At 44.8% G+C, this 15,561-nt stretch overlaps 4 protein-coding genes, 1 non-coding gene and 1 pseudogene across 19 annotated transcripts; all 6 read right to left on the bottom strand.

The window, feature by feature from the left end:
* Window positions 1-692: 692 nt before the first annotated feature.
* On the bottom strand, window positions 693-2,632 carry LOC113218479 (uncharacterized; annotated as a pseudogene). The gene is made up of 4 exons (NR_158671.1): window positions 2,469-2,632; window positions 1,831-1,897; window positions 1,667-1,756; window positions 693-1,094 (listed from the first exon to the last, which is right to left on the bottom strand). The product of NR_158671.1 is annotated as an uncharacterized protein (transcript).
* On the bottom strand, window positions 2,222-3,871 carry LOC100278482 (uncharacterized). Of its 2 annotated transcripts, XM_020553257.2 has the most exons (2): window positions 3,559-3,868; window positions 2,222-3,464 (listed from the first exon to the last, which is right to left on the bottom strand). In XM_020553257.2, exon 2 carries the CDS (start codon window positions 3,244-3,246, stop codon window positions 2,473-2,475), a length of 774 nt encoding a protein of 257 aa, XP_020408846.1. In that variant the 5' UTR covers window positions 3,247-3,464; window positions 3,559-3,868; the 3' UTR covers window positions 2,222-2,472. The 2 variants fall into 2 exon arrangements, with proteins under 2 accessions (XP_020408846.1, NP_001145219.1); NM_001151747.1 differs by having other exon boundaries at window positions 2,228-3,871.
* A 407-nt stretch (window positions 3,872-4,278) lies between these two features.
* On the bottom strand, window positions 4,279-6,946 carry LOC103625826 (uncharacterized). 8 transcript variants are annotated; one of them, XR_552548.4, is made up of 7 exons: window positions 6,631-6,943; window positions 6,315-6,504; window positions 5,607-6,231; window positions 5,065-5,523; window positions 4,874-4,990; window positions 4,691-4,807; window positions 4,279-4,621 (listed from the first exon to the last, which is right to left on the bottom strand). XR_552548.4 is itself a non-coding variant. In XM_008646226.4 (7 exons), exons 1-4 carry the CDS (start codon window positions 6,648-6,650, stop codon window positions 5,118-5,120), a joined length of 1,257 nt encoding a protein of 418 aa, XP_008644448.1. In that variant the 5' UTR covers window positions 6,651-6,943; the 3' UTR covers window positions 4,279-4,621; window positions 4,691-4,807; window positions 4,874-4,990; window positions 5,065-5,117. The 8 variants fall into 8 exon arrangements, 4 of the variants coding, with proteins under 4 accessions (XP_008644448.1, XP_008644447.1, XP_008644446.1 ...); XR_552550.3 differs by having other exon boundaries at window positions 6,315-6,380; XM_008646226.4 differs by having other exon boundaries at window positions 5,065-5,128; window positions 5,196-5,523; window positions 5,607-6,504.
* Window positions 6,947-7,742: 796 nt separating this feature from the next.
* On the bottom strand, window positions 7,743-8,465 carry LOC100276899 (uncharacterized). Its single transcript, NM_001150598.2, has one exon. The coding sequence runs from the start codon at window positions 8,412-8,414 to the stop codon at window positions 7,899-7,901; it is 516 nt and encodes a 171-aa protein (NP_001144070.2). The 5' UTR covers window positions 8,415-8,465; the 3' UTR covers window positions 7,743-7,898.
* Window positions 8,466-8,830: 365 nt separating this feature from the next.
* TRNAA-AGC (transfer RNA alanine (anticodon AGC)) lies at window positions 8,831-8,903 on the bottom strand. The gene has a single exon. It is a non-coding gene; the product is annotated as a tRNA-Ala (tRNA).
* Window positions 8,904-12,121: 3,218 nt separating this feature from the next.
* LOC100192115 (Ycf20-like protein) lies at window positions 12,122-15,405 on the bottom strand. 6 transcript variants are annotated; one of them, XM_008682826.3, is made up of 6 exons: window positions 14,948-15,405; window positions 14,633-14,726; window positions 14,430-14,534; window positions 14,193-14,311; window positions 14,040-14,092; window positions 12,122-13,194 (listed from the first exon to the last, which is right to left on the bottom strand). In XM_008682826.3, exons 3-6 carry the CDS (start codon window positions 14,512-14,514, stop codon window positions 12,753-12,755), a joined length of 699 nt encoding a protein of 232 aa, XP_008681048.1. In that variant the 5' UTR covers window positions 14,515-14,534; window positions 14,633-14,726; window positions 14,948-15,405; the 3' UTR covers window positions 12,122-12,752. The 6 variants fall into 6 exon arrangements, with proteins under 6 accessions (XP_008681048.1, XP_035823560.1, XP_023158178.1 ...); XM_035967667.1 differs by having other exon boundaries at window positions 14,430-14,506; window positions 14,633-14,680; NM_001137538.2 differs by having other exon boundaries at window positions 12,190-13,194; window positions 14,633-14,680; window positions 14,948-15,340.
* Window positions 15,406-15,561: the final 156 nt, after the last annotated feature.

Below are 15,561 nucleotides of genomic sequence, written 5' to 3'. Positions count from 1 at the left end.
TCTAGAAGATAAATGTAAAAAAATAAGAAACATAATCTTCACGACTTTCTATACACATTGTCTCTTAACTTCATTAATGATATAAAGACTTAGGGTTGTATTAGACAATCACGAAAAACTGATCTACGGGCTCTAAGTTGTACATGACCTTAAAGAGTTTTTCGGGCTATCATCTGCTGAATGATTCTTTATCTTCAGTAGTTTTTTAGAGCATCCTATTTATTGAAAGGCCGTGCCTACATAGTTATTGACACCGCCTGATATTTGTTTGAGTTAAGCAAGTATGGTTTCTCCACAGCCGCTTTGATATGTTCGAACAGAAAAGAAATAGGAAATCAGTGAGAGGGAGTGACACAAAAAAAACTTTTCGTGAGGTTCATGGGATTAGAATTACTGCTAACCCCCTATGCAGCAAGCTATTATATAAGACCGTATAGGATATGTAGAAATCCAACCCTTTGTTCCAAGGAGGCTCATATGGATTTTTTCCCCTATTTTTACAAAAAAAAAACTGAATCATCAATTCAACACGACTGTTATGAAATTTCTACTTTCCAAAGGGGCAGTAGGTTTTCTATATTCTTTCCTTTGTTCCAAAGGGAGCCTAAATTAATTCCTATCTGCAAAAACACAAGAATCCAATTTCTTTTGTCCCGAGAGGGGAGATGTAAAACAGGTGAAGCAGTGGTCTTACTTTATAATATTGTTAGAGCATGAAGTCCAAACCACTGTAACATGAGTACACGAAAAGTATCTTGGTAGAGACATATGGTCTCCCCTCTCGTTATATAAAGCCCTACTATTAAATCAGTTGCGTGATTAAGCAGCTTTGTTTGAATCATTAAGCAACTCTAATTTGGTTTTTTTTCTGGGTAGGAAATGGCAAGGCTCATCAATCAGGGCACAATATACCTAAACGTCTCTAGAAGCACCAGAACAGTCCATCCGAAGATTAGGGCCGTGCTTGAAGCTCGAGGATGATGTGGACGAGTAGGCTCATGTCGTTCCAAGGATCCATCGCTGGGTCAAGTATTTTGCTGCATGCGCTAGTAAGCAGACCACGAAACAATGGGCTTTTGGAAACTGCGGAACAACTGCAAAGAAACGGTATACTCAGGTCTCACAACATTGAACAGAACTTACACCTAAATAAAGAAATAGAATTGTCACAAAATCAGTACAGAAGGAAGCCATCAATACATCTAGAAAAAATTGAAGAAAAAATTAAGGCAACACGGTTAACATGGGGCATGTCTTCACACTAGTACACTACCATTTCAGAAAACTCTAGAAGACGTCGATGTAGATTGTAGACGCTGAGTGAGACCAAGATCGATCAAATAATTATATAGGATACAAAGTGCATGCCAATATTCCGGACTTGATCATTTGACGTCAGAACTGAACTGAAGACATCTGGCCCTTTCCATCTAACCATGGCATATATGTTCGTAGGAAAAAATGGCAGAACTAATAGAAAAAACTACGACCATATGTCAGTTGACGCTACACAGAACCCTAACATAGTTTTATCTTATGCTATCCACGGCCTATGCTCGCTCCATGAATGTTTTTTATGTGTAAGCATCCTTACACCTAGAAAAGGTCTAAGAATACTCAAATAAATGTCTCAATTTATGTTATGCAAGAAGCGTGCCGTACTTACCAAGACTGTTACTAATGTATATATGCATCCCACTGACTAGAAAACAAACATTTCAACGATGAATATAACAGATGATGGAAACTCCCAAACCTGCAAATATTCATACTCAATTCAGAAAGGTAAAATGGCATGTATGCTTATTAATACATAAAAAACCTTTATACCATCATTGTGAAAAGAAACAACTTGAAGTAGCATGAAACGATGACAGCCAACAGAATGTCCCTATACCTGAGTAATGGAACATTGTTATTACAAATAAAATTCATGGACAAGCAAACTAAACTGCAAATGAAATAAGAAATACAAAAAATGTACATAGAACAGAAATGAACTATGAGACTATTAGACTGTTGTATGATCTCTACTACCTGCATATCAAGAATACTCAGGGATCCATTGATAGCAACAAATGTTTTATTCTAACAAGAGAACTTGTCATGCTAGTGTACCTTATAATATCGAAATATAATTTGAGAATATATCGTACTCCCAGGAGTAACATGATCATAAATATAATGTTTCCCAACGATGCATCACCAATAACTTCTGTACTTTGAATTTTATCACAGCGGGAAAATTTATTTTGCTTCTGAAATCCTGTTCTTAGCACAGACAATGGTAGTGCAAAACAAACTCAATGCCAGCCATTGACATTTCAAATTCTTTGCAGTTGATAGTGCCCTCAAACTTGCCAGAGAATCTGATAACATTTCAACCATGAAACAATGCGAAGGAACCAATCCTATTGTGTCTTTCTACGCCAACCCATGTAGCAACAGAAAGAAGATGAAGAAATCACCATTTCACTTGTTAAATCCCTGAAGCGCCTTGGCGACTCTCGACCTCAGCCGGTCAAGCTTTCCGCTCGCCCTGGTCTCCGCCATCCGCTGCCTCTTCAGCTTCGCCTCCAGCCGCGCCGCCGTGTCGTCACCGATGCGCCCGAATGCCCTCTTCAGCGCCCCGTAGCCGCACCTCGCACCAATCGCCTCCACCTCCGCGGAGAGGCAAGGGTACAGCTCGGCCAGATCGTCGAACCCTCTTGGGTCATTGCGCGCGTCGGGCACACGGGTCTTCTTCTCTATCCTCCCCCTGCGCGTTCCCTCCCAGATGAGCTTGGAGAGCCTGTAGATGGTGACGTCGCTGTCCTTCGCCGGGATCGTGCCGCGTTTGAGGCGGATAACAGTGTTGTCGTACCGGTTGCGGAGCGCGCACAGCCGCCTGGTGATCTGCGCGGCGCTGAGGCGGTCCCCCGCGCTGAGGCGGCCCCGCACCGCGGCGGCGAGGTCGTCTGCCAGGGGAAGTCGCCCGTGCTTCTGCCGGTGCGACGCGACGGTCTCGAGGATCGCGATCTCGTCGGAGGCCGGCCACGAGCGCACGGGTGGGCGGGGTTTCTTGAAAATGATGGGCTCGGACTCTGAAGAGCCGTCCGAGAGCAGCGAGGAGGCGGCGGAGTCATCGGATTCAGGAGGAGAGTCGAAGAACGTCGAAGGTGATGGCGGGGAATCAAGATGTTCGTCGGAGCCGATGGTCGTGCTGCCGTCCGAGGACGTAGACGAGGGATGCTCCTCCGATGTCATCGGCGGCGGCGGCGAGAGTTGGTTTGAGTATTTTGTTTCGTTTGGGCTTGAACCAGGGACCTGCAGTCGGGGCCTTGTACCTGGACTCCTCCGTGTCGTCCTTCCCCCTGCGGCAGGGGCAGCGGCGGCCAGCAAGACGGCCAAGGCGGATGCGGCGCCCAACGCCACCACCTCGCTGGGATTGTCGCCTCTGGCCACCCACAGCCCACGGCGAAAACCTAGAAAATGACTAGCTCCGCAAAGCTACCTAGGACACGGTTTCATCGCATCATCATGGAAAGAAGAACGCAGCGGAGGCGAGGGAAGAGGAACCTTGGCCCGCATCGCGTCGGCGCAGGTGGGGCGCGCGCTCGAGCTCCCTGTCCCTGATTGCGGCGGCTGAGTACTGGCGAGTTGGAGACGGTCCTGATGCTGCGGCCACTCGTCTCGCCTCTGGTTCATAGAATCATAGATCCAGGGGTCCTAGTTGAAATCGGAAACCCTAGCCGTGATGCTCTCGTGGACGGCTGATCTCTGCCGGTGCGGGGAGTTTGGAGCGGATGATTAGGGCTTCGTTCGTGGCCTCGTGGGCTCCGTATCCGAACAGGTCGGACTGGGAGGTGCTCGTAATTACGTGCCGGGACATATGGGCCTCATCAGAATCGGGGCCTAATATAGAGAATTTTCAGCTGCTGCCCCTCAATACGTTAGCCTTTCAGACTTTATCCCTTAGTACGTTAGCCATTCGGCTGCTACCCCAAATACGTTTTTCCCTTCAAAATTTACCCTTTTCAGCTTTCTTAAGTACTTTTGCTGTTTTCTTTTTTCCCTCTGACCTCAAATGACCAAAGTACCCTTCTGCTTGTGCACATTAGAGCTGCGCCGTTTGGTCCTCCTCATCCACATCAGAGTTTGCCCAAAGTATAATCAGAGTTTGCCCAAAGTATAAAAGACATTACGAATAAAAAATGTAAAAAAAGAAGAATAGGTATGGTAGAAAATACAAACTCATGCATTAAAAAATTGTAGCAACGTGCACACATGTGCACCACGTTCAAGCATAATAGCAAGTTTGATTTAAATATTAAGCCCAAATGTCATCCAAATGTCAATAATCCCATACAGAAGCATAACAGCAAGCACAATAACAAGTTTAATGTCAACAATCCATACATATGCCAAAATATCATCCAAATGCCTCCGTTCTAATTAATTAAGATTACAAAAGCATCCAATATCATAGTTTTGTAGACACAAAAACATTCACTTTTTGAATTTTCTTGGAGTGATCTTCCTTGCAATCCTTGATGTAGGCTTGGAAGGGGATTTGGTTGCCCTCGAAGGTGTGGCCAATTCCTGACTTGTGCTTTCATCGAGCATTGATAATGCCAATTGCCTTCAATATGCGGACAATATGTCAAATAATATAATTGTGTAGCCTTAAGATTGGAATAATATTTCTTACCTCCTTGTGACAGGGACAGGACTAATATTAGTTGATTGATTTGTCACAACTTGTTGCCTTTTGGGTGTGGCCATTTCCTGGCTTGAGCCTTCACCAATCGTTGATAACGCCGATTGGCTTCAATAAGAGGACAATATGTCAAATAATGTAAATGGTTGCCTTGAGATTGAAATATTTTTTTACCTTCTTGTAACAGGCCCCGGACTAATATTAGTTGACTCGTTTTGCACAACTTTTTGCCTTTTGGGCGTGCAAGTACTTGCTGATCCTAATGGTCGCCCTTGTTTGGCGTGACTCTTCCTGCACATGAAAAATAATGTGGTCTCTCCATTGTACAAAAATTATCAAACTGATAAATTGCAATGCGGTTTTACCTTTTCAGAAAACTGCCCATTCCATCTGCCATTGAGCGCTGTGGAGTCTACGCTCAAAAACGGTCTGCAACCGTTCAGAAAACCATCAATGCTTGGTTTGAAACAACAAAAGAATCTGCGAAAATACACACCATCCTCTTCCTCCTGCACCTCTAAATCGACAACACTTCCAGGCATTTTTGCGTCAATCTCTGCCTTGAACCTATACAAATCTGCAAAACTTTCTTCCCATGTTCCAAATATTTGTTCCACCGCCTTCTGTCTACCAGCCCACACTGTTGAGTATCCTAGCTTCACATTATATTTATCCTCTAGCTCCTCTTGTAACTTTTTTGCGCCCATATTTGGATCCTTCTTCAAAAATGGGATTGACTTCTCTGCTATCCAACGGTATGTTGTCATTCTGGTCTTCACTCTACCGGTAGAAGCACATAAGTGATCAAAATTGTTCATAGTAACCTGCAACATGTAAGGACATTGGTTAGTAACATGAAATTAAAAAAATTATAAAATGTTGAAAGTTAAAAGTTAGTGGTTAGTACCCTAACAGACTTCTCATCATGCATTAATCTTGCCACAATAAACCATGGGCAACCCTTAGCTATGCAATAACCCCTAAACCTACATGTATCAGATTTCCTTGTCCACACCTCAAACTGACCCTTTATAGCATGTTGTCTTACTGCTGATCTGAACTCATTCATGCTTGCATATGTGCTGCCAACAGTCATTGGAGGGTCCTCCTTATCATAAAAGATAGCATCCTCACCCGGTATTGTATCAGTACAAGGTATGGCTGCACCTTCAACATCAAGTGCACCTTCACATGCAACTTCATCTGGTAGTCTATCTTTGCCTTTCTCTACTCTCTCATCCTCGGCTCGAAGACCAATGTGTTCATAAAAATTGTCTTCATCAACAACGGGAACTATAGAACCAACCAGCTCTTCTGTAATAGGAACAATCTCAAGAGCATCCCAATCAACAAAAGGTACATCAACATTTGGAGATATCACATTAGATGCGCTTTCTAGTTGACTATTTGAACATGCATATGCTGCACTTTCCACACCACTGTGACTAACAACTGTGAGACCAGAATTACTAATCACCTGAGCCGATTTATCTACCACATCAGCAAACAAGTACAACCTCCTATCAACACACCTGTCGAAAAATGCACGCAATACGGAATCATTCTCCAGCCTTGTTTCTAGATTGATGCTCTTGTCAAATACTGACACCTCTACCTCTTGGTTGCTGCCCCAGTTCACCCTGGCAGCAAAGTCCTTTTGCAAGCTTGCTAGTGAGCATCGCTGATAATCCACAACCCATTCATCGTATTTGTGTGGCACAAGAACACAACTACCGTCATCAAATTTAGCAATGAATTGACCAAACTGAACACATACTGTATATGTGACATCAGAGTTAATCCTACTAAATTCCAACAAACCAAAAAAAGTATTAGATTTCTTGCTAAGTGAATTTACCCTATCTCATTTGTTCTCTGGGTGCTTCTACAATAATCCAAATAAGAGAAATTAGAGTCAAAATTAGTCTTACTCGACGTCAGAGGGAAACATCTTCAACGAGTGGCTGCTGCAACCTGCAACTGTGCCCGCACCGAAGTCTTAGCCGCCCCTGTCGTGAGCTTCTCCTTGCCTGCGCCACGAGCCACCCCTGCCAGCACCGTGCTGCGAGCACCTCCTGCCCGAGAGCCAGCCCTTGCCCGCTGCGAGCTCCTGCCGACCGCGCGAGCGCCGAGCCTGTCTCCGCCGCGAGCCCTCCCTGAAGCGGCGGCCGCCTGGAACCCTCACTTTATCGCCATGGCTGATGGGGATCGGGAGTAAACAAATGGATAGAGACAGAACACGAGAACTTAAGAGAAGACGGAAAAATAATGCTGAGACTTCGTTCAGGTCATGAAGGGTAATTTGGTAATTTGAGGTCAGAGGGAAAAAAAGAAAACAGCAAAAGTACTTAAGAAAACTGGAAAGGGTAAATTTTGAAGGGAAAAAACGTATTTGGGGTAGCAGCCGAATGACTCACGTACTGAGGGATAAAGTCTGAAAGGCTCACGTATTGAGGGGCAGCAGCGGAAAATTCTCCCTAATATATTGGTTGATAGGGCTTAATCAGAGAAGATTAAGAGAGCTGATAAGCGATTTGAGTCCTTAGACCAACTCCAGCAACACTCTCCATCCCACTCCGCATCCGCATTATACACGCTCTGAGTCACTATTTCGCTCTACAGCAGCCTCCGCATCTGTCTCCGCAAAACAAACGTCGTGTACCTGCACTCCCCTTTTCCACGGTTTCTCTCTCCTCTCCACACAAGACTGCATGCGCCACCTCCTGCTCGCGGGCCCCAGCTGTCATAGACTGCATGCAGAGTGCAAATACGGAGTCTGCTGGAAACGGGGACAGATACGGAGAGGAGAGAGAAACTGTTGGCCCGTGCTAAATACGGATACGGAGAGAGAGTCTGCTGGAGTTGGTCTTATCCTATAGAATACGGACACATGTTCTTCGATGGAGAAAATTCATGATTCGAACTTGGAATGAGAGACAGTTCGAGGGGTTGGGTTAGAATCATGTTGTTTTTCACTCTTTTTTTTAACCATTTCCACATTTTTATGTTCTAAACCGACCCTTAAAAGCCTGTGCGCATTTTACATGTATTGGAGCAAAATACGATTACGTTTTCATGCTTCCATTCACGCGATGACACGGATACTAGTACTAGTGAATAAATAGTTGTAAGAGCTGAACAAAAAAAAAATGAACTGTGAGCTCTAGCACCGTCTCAGTAATCAGTATACGCAAGCAGGTCAGTTAACGCCGCCTCCGCTCGCGTTGGGGTCGTTGACGTTCGTGCTCGTGGTCTCTGTGGTAGGAGGTGCGGGCGCCCCCCAACCGCCGATGGGGTGGAACGGCATGCCGGGCAGCGGGAGCCCCGGGATGCCGGGCCCGGGCATGCCGACGGGGTTCGGGAGCAGCGGAAACGACGGCATGGTCGACGGCGGCAGCCACCATTTCATGCTGTGGCGCCCGGCCGCGGTGTTCCGGGCCCTCACAGGCCCCGTGGCCGGCCCCGCTGCGGCCGCGGCGTACGGCGCCGCGCTGCCGAGCTCCGGCTCGAACTCCACGTGGCTGATCTCGTTTTCGTAGTCGTCGCCCAGAGACGGGTCCAGCGGCTCGGTCTCCGTGCCTGCCGTGGCCGCCTTGGAGCCGAAGGAGAACTCCAGGCCGCCGTTCAGAAGGCGCAGGGCCAGGGCGTGACCCGGGCCGGCGCAGAGCGTGGCGAGGAGGCCGATGAGCACGAGGGACGACGGCTTCTGCTCCATGGCCGCTTCTTGGTGGCTTTCTTTGCTAAATGGCTGGTGAGCACGAGAGAGACGCACGAGAGCGAGCAATGCGAGTTTTATAGCACGGCTCGAGAGCAGTTTGGTTGGATCGTGGTGACCTGAATTTCGATTTTTTTTTTTCTGAATGATCGCATCGTTTTGACTGCTCCTACATGTCGGACGCGTGCAACATCTATCGATATCACCTAAGTTTAAACTACTTTGTTTAGAAGAGTACAGAATCGGTGCACATCAACTCTTGGGATGCTCTCGATCGGCAACATTCAGTTTTCTGAAATGAATTACGCATGGGCAGTGGGCACACTTCGTTACGGGAACATATCCCGCTGTGCAATACAGCCATAGAGGAAGAAGCAGGGGGCAAATAGATACAGTAGCAAAAAGAAATAAAAAACTGGAGATGCGGGGTATCGATCCCCGTACCTCTCGCATGCTAAGCGAGCGTTCTACCATCTGAACTACATCCCCGCGATGTTGGAACGAGCGCTTTGTGTTTACATATCGTATAAACGGCTAACAGCAACGGTGTCACAAATCCACAGCCATCCGTCTCAGGCTGATAGATACGGTCTGGTCCTCCGGCAGGCAGCAGGCCTCGTAGCTCTGCTTACAAATTGGTCAATCGCTATCTCCAATCCTTCCGGGGCAGCTTCTGCTGCTATCATGCAATGCACTAACGGAAATGTGATCCGATCAATGCGCATACAACATCGATACGTACGCATAGCCCTGCTGCGCGCTCGCTCTGGGTGCGTTTGGTTGCCTGCATATGGTGTGGCCAAGCTCATAAAATACAGCTTTTTTTATTTGGTTGCCTCTTCAGGCTCGTGGGATACAAAGGGCGTGTTTGCCGCCTTGGCCCAGCAGCCTGGCTGCGCTCCCGGGCTGCACCTCCTGTGTTTGCGTCGCCTGGCTGGCTCGGGAGCCAGGCTATGCGCGTGCAAATTGAGTCTCTCAGCCTGGCTCCACAGAAACGAGCTCAAGGTCCGTTTTCTGGGAGCCTGGCTGCTCGTGGCGCAAGGATTCCATATTTAGGTAGTTTTGGTCTTCTAGCCTGGCTGCATATTGGGTGACAAACACGAGCTCGTCTGAGCTAGACTTATATGGTACAAGTGCGCAAATAAAGTGAGTTGCAGTAGTCGGGACAGGCTAGCCTCAGCCTGGACCAATTGAACGGGCCGAGCTGGTCAGAGACAGGGTCACAAACACGCCCAAAGGTTCCTCTTGGGCCTGACTCCCGAGATACGTAGGAATTAGTCGTTTCTCCATAGCCAGGCTATGCCGGTGCAACCAATAGTCTTTTCTAATGACAGATTAATATGTAATTAGTGTCTATTAAATAAATTTAATTTATTTAAAGTAGATTAAGGCTTGGTATGGCATATTATAACCTATTGCAACATCATCTCATGGAAACGAGAGACGGGCCCTATGTGTCCTGCTCCTGCAGCACTGCAAATGGTGGCAGTGTCTGCATGAGCACGATGGCATCAAAGCTAAGCCGTGGAGTGGAAGAGCCTCCTCTGCAGGGACGAGGGAGGCTACGGAGCTTGAACCAACCCATGGAAACGAGAGACGGCCCTGGGATTATTTCAATCTGCCTGCCGCGACCTCGATCGAGTTGGGCAACTCGAGTCGAGAGTGCTCTGTGTTCGGACCAACACCGGAGCGGGTCGCCGGAGTTAGGAACGAATTTTGAAACCCAGACAATTTGGTTGCAGCCCACACAAGAAACTGGTGAAAGAACGTGGATAAAAAAATCGTCGAACTTAACCATATAAGCCGGTAAACTTAAGCTAAGTTCATCGGTTTACTAGCGAACATAACCGATTTTGTATTTCGATAAACTTAATAAGTTAAGTTAAGCTAAGTTCGTCTGATTACCAGCGAACATAACCGATAATGTATTTCGATAATCTTACTAAGTTAAGTTTGTGGGGATCGACCAATTTAAATTTGAGCTCGTGAAGGGTCGATGAATTTAATAGGTTAAGTTCGTGGGGTGTCATGGAGACGACGATGAGGGCAAGTGAGTGAGTGACTCAATGTTGAGGCCTAGTAAACACAAACGATAAAAACAAGTAGCAAAACTCGAGAAGGTATCAAATTGAAACTAATTTGGACACAACCGAATTGGGTTACTTTTCTTTCTGCAAAAAGCAACCGTGCAAGATGCTATATTTATTCAAAAAAACGATGCAAATAATTTCCTTATTTTTAGAGCTTTCCAGAACAAAAAAAAAGTGATGCGGCAAATTTACACACCATAGTCTGGAGCAGAACAATCAAAGAGTAGATGGAAGAGTTGGGATTAGAGAGGAACAACTTTTTTTTTCAAAATATCAGTTAAACCCCTAAACCCTAAAATTAGGGTCGTAAAAAGGGATTTCCTCGTTACTAAACCAGAGAAGAAAAATAGTGGCGTGTTGGAATCTTGGTCCGTTCATAAACAAAAGAAAGCGAAATCTCAACTTCATGCAGATCATTTCACCCAAAGGAAATTAGTTGTCAACGAAATCAAAATGGTCAACAAAGGAAGAATGGAAACACAGTTGGAGGAATGGAAACACAGCTAAAAACTAAACGCACTGAAGAGCAAGCTGACTGTAGAACCGTTAAAAAACTAAAAAGAATGCACCATGCACTTGATGCGAACAACTTTACCAAAAGAAAATAGTATAATGAAGTTCAATAAAGTACAAACAGAACGTAACCTGCACTTATTGAAGTTCAATGAAATAAAAAACATTTGCTTGCAGATCTACATGTACCAAAGCAAGAGAATACGTCAAAAACTAGAATCCTGGCAGGTCCAAGCTGCCAGGTTCTCTATTTTTTTTACCACTCGTCAACTGTTGCAGCACCACACAAGCAACATAGATTCAAAATCGTGCCGTCCAGAAATTCTTGCCGACATGGATACCCTGACCTTTGCCGTTAATTCACATGGATTGACTAGATTGAGTGAGCTTAAATTCCTAGCAAGTTAAATTTCTATCTATTTTTTAATATCTAATCTATATGGTACAAAAATAACCGAACAAAAGCCTTAGTTTTGCCATCCATGAGTAGAATCAATTCTTAAAATTATTTATCAAGTCAAACGCTTTTAAATTTAACTAAATTTATGACACCAAATTATAATCATTCGATACATCATAAAATATACTTTCATAATATATCTATTTAATATTTTAGTGTCATAAATCTGTATGGGTAGGGTAGGGGTTCCAGTTTTATCGACCTACATGAAAAAGTCTCCTTAACATAATGTCTGGAACCTGCAGGTCGAGTTTTCTTTTTCATATGGTTGACTATAACGAAGTTGGTTGAACCTTCTAAGTAAACTTAAAATAAAATTTGTGGCACATAATACCTATTTTTTAACATGCCACTAGAAAGTATGACCGTAAGATTCAATTTTAGACATGAATTCAAAGATACAATCATGCAGAAACAAGGCAACATAAGTTAAAGTATAGATCTCAACTGGTCCATGGTTTCGTTAAGCCTTGCAAAGAAAATCTACATCATCAAAGATAGAAACAAGATCCACTTTATTCGATACATCTAGATACAAACGAGTGGTATGTTTAAGAGAAGTAAAACAACTTCACACAATCCAATGACTTCAACACTTACACGGCTAAAAAGAGTATACAGAGTGAAAACATTTTTAGTAACAGTTAATCCACCGAAAATACCACTGGCACTTGCACAATTAAAAGGAGTATACAGAGAGAAAACATTTTTGGTAACAATGACATATAGTGCAAGATATAGAATAATCCTGGATGAAAGAAGTATTCAACTCATCACATGCTGACACGCACGTACAAGTACCATATATCCGTAGAAGAAATACATCCTATCTAAGGAGCAAGGGGATTGAAGGGGCTAAAATCCCATTGCTATTCAATATCCCCTTGCTCCCAAACATGCCCTTAAAGCAGCACATCTTTTTTTTTTTTTACTTCTCTCAGTACGCATAAATGCATATTAGGGCTAAATGACATGGAGGTGGAAAAACTACAGCATATCTACAGTTTACGGGCCAAACAATGGTTGACAAACATGGCCTTCGATTATGGAAAAATGAATAGTCACCTCAGAATAATATCTGCTCCAAACATCTTCATTAACTTTGAAGAAATCTGATACCTCAGCAGCCAATGCTCCCAGAATTAGAGCCAAATGCAGCTATTAGAATTCGAGCAACGAGCAATGGCCATCATGGAACCATATCATGGCGTTATTGTGATCCCAATATACCCAAAAAATTACCATAGGCAGATAGCAGCAGATGATTGTATAAACTCAGCTACCCAGCTTGAAGGCATCCACAAAAAGGCCCAGGCATACACCGGCTTTCCAGTAGTTCACCATTGAAATCAAAGATTGGAACCTACCAGGAGGCCTGGCAATTGGTTTTCTGTACATGAGCATGCCAATTCCCTCAATGGCAGCCACTACAACACCAGCAACAAGAACATCCCAGTCACCGGTCTGCCCTAGTATTGTTGCCAAGGCATTGGCTGTGTAAAAACCAAGGAGGACAAGGAATATCTTTGTTGGCGAATTGGTTCTCGCAGAGTTCAGCTTGTCAAGTAGCTCCCTTGCAGCAGCTTGGATGAGTCTTCCCAGTCTAGTCCTACCAAGAAAACCACTGTCCTCATCAAAGTCTTGGCCATCAGTGTTAGATGGCCCATCAGTCTCCAAGGCAAAAGTTGGCCTCCATCTGCAGTTTTTCACCTGGTACCTAGAATAAAGTAGAGGTATCAAACCATTGTACTTCTCAGGGGCAGAGAAATAGTTCACCACAAGAATGTAATAGAAAAAGGGAACCATATATTCTTGCCTCAAGCTAATTTGATAAACCTTTGGTGCTTAAGCTAACAAGCTGATGAATTGATAATAAACTAAGAGTAGGAAACAATTGGTCAAAACTAAACTGATACTTTGTTAACACTAATGCATATAAAGAATATTTAATTGGCAATGTTAAAATAATATCACTAGACCTTGAGTTGTGCTTCCATGCTTTAGATATCCTCCAAAACAAATTCTAGACATTAATGGTTTGATTAAATGTTGTAGTTGTTGCAAATAAGAAAAACAATGCATCAATGCTTTTTATCCCTATGGTCAAAATTGGATGCCCCAAAGCATATATTGTTTAGAAATAGGTTGATTCAACTATTTTCATTTTCTTTATTTAAAACTGTTTTAAGCATGTAGTAGCTACCAGTGGCAGGGTTTGAACTCGAAATTGAGAGGGGGCCATCAAACTTCAGGCACTAATTAGGGGGGGGGGCTAGATTAAAAATTCATCAGCACGTAAGTGGTGGAATTAAGTGTTATTTTAATAAAATTTCAAGGTTAAAGGGGGCCATGGCCCAATTTGGTCTAAACAAAGCTCCACCCCTGGTAGTTACACCAACTTGCTTGGGACAATAAATAAGAGGATTTTTTTTGGGTACCATTTAAGGACATAGTGCAACACAGAGAAAGCAAACTTTTGTGTAGCTGAAAGACCAAACCCAAAAAAGTAAGCACAATCTCCCAGTCATCCAAGAAAAGGCCATCCATAACAGTAACACTTACTGCTTATCTGCTGCATCACCTCTGACACAGACACCCTCAACAATTGGATTCACCTAATTGCACAGAACAGAATCCCATGATTATTAAACTATGAAATGAAAACATACTGGACTTCAACACCATGAGTAATCCTGGTGTCATCTGTCATCTCACCGTGCCAAATATGGACATGGACGAGGAATCGATGCGAGGACGAGCCTTGAGGCTGCTAACCTCAGCATTGCTGAGCTCGGATAGCCTACATGACTTCATCACGCTACTGGTAGTTAACCCTGAAAATCAGGAAGCAATGCTAGATTCTATGAAACAGAGACCAACAAACCTTAGGAACTCGTCGTGGCTGGCAGGAGCAGCAACATCAAAAAATATAATAAACCAACAAGCGTGCACCTCTAGATTTGAGGACTCTGTCAGATGAAAAGATGAGCCCAGAAACGAGCGGCGACAGCACTGGCGGAGCGCTCAGGCTGCCCATCAACAGAGAGTGATTCAATTCTGCAATGTCACAGAGTGTCATATGCGAGGGGAAGGGAGCGCGAAAATTGAACAGAAACCGAGATCGCGGGGGAATGGAGGTAGAGGGAGAGACAGACCACAACGTGACGGTGCGCGTGGTAGGGTTCGTCCAGCGTCCAGCGCACCTAGAATTTGACAAAGAGTAGGACTCTAGCCAGCGACGGAAAGTAGCTACAATTTTTTTTTAAAAAAAAACTAATTGATACGACGATTAAGCCGCATGTTTCACATAAAATTGTTAATAACATTACATAGTACACTTCTACTTTTAATTGTGAATAATCTATAATTTTTAGATTTATGATTCTACAGATAATAGAGAGATACCAGATGCTGGAGGGATTGAGAGGGAGGGCCGCCTCGGAGGGTGGAGCGGCAGAGGGGAGATGTACCTGCCGCTTGGCTGCTCTCACCGGCCACCCGCGTGAGACCACAGCTGGGTAGCCTTCAGCGCTCAACCTGCGCCTTAGCCAGCCCGTCGTAGCTCGTAGCCGCGTGGTTGCTGCTATGGACTCCGGTGCCGCCGCCGGCTGGCTAGCATGCCCACAGGCCGCAAAGCACACAAATCGGGCAGGGCCCGAGGCGCGGGCCAGTTCGGCTCCGGCGGCCAGGGTCTTGGATTTTGCGGTTGCGGACGAGAGGAACTGGGACTGGGAGTCGTCGAGTTCGAGTCGGGAGTCGAGATCGGGACTCCTGTGCGCTGCGGCCTGCGGAAGTGCGGATGCGGGGCTGCGGGCGTCGGGGCGTCGGGGCGTGCGGCGTGAATCGTGAATTCGTGATTGGAGAGGGAACTAGTGTGATATCCTGTCACTAAGATTTGATATCACGCTCTAAGGTTTAATATAATTAATAAAGTATTTATATTAATAAGGTGAATTTTTTTTGGAAACATATCTCGAAAGAAACTCTAAGTTAAGTGTGTTTGGTTTGGAGAGATTTAGAACGGGTGATTGACCGAGAAGTTTTCTCGGGTGTGCATAAGTGAGGACAAAGTGCACACAAAGAC

This window comes from Zea mays, chromosome 5 (genome assembly GCF_902167145.1).
Source record: "Zea mays cultivar B73 chromosome 5, Zm-B73-REFERENCE-NAM-5.0, whole genome shotgun sequence".
In the NCBI taxonomy this organism is placed as follows: domain Eukaryota; kingdom Viridiplantae; phylum Streptophyta; class Magnoliopsida; order Poales; family Poaceae; genus Zea; species Zea mays.
This window is presented reverse-complemented; position numbering and strand designations above follow the sequence as displayed.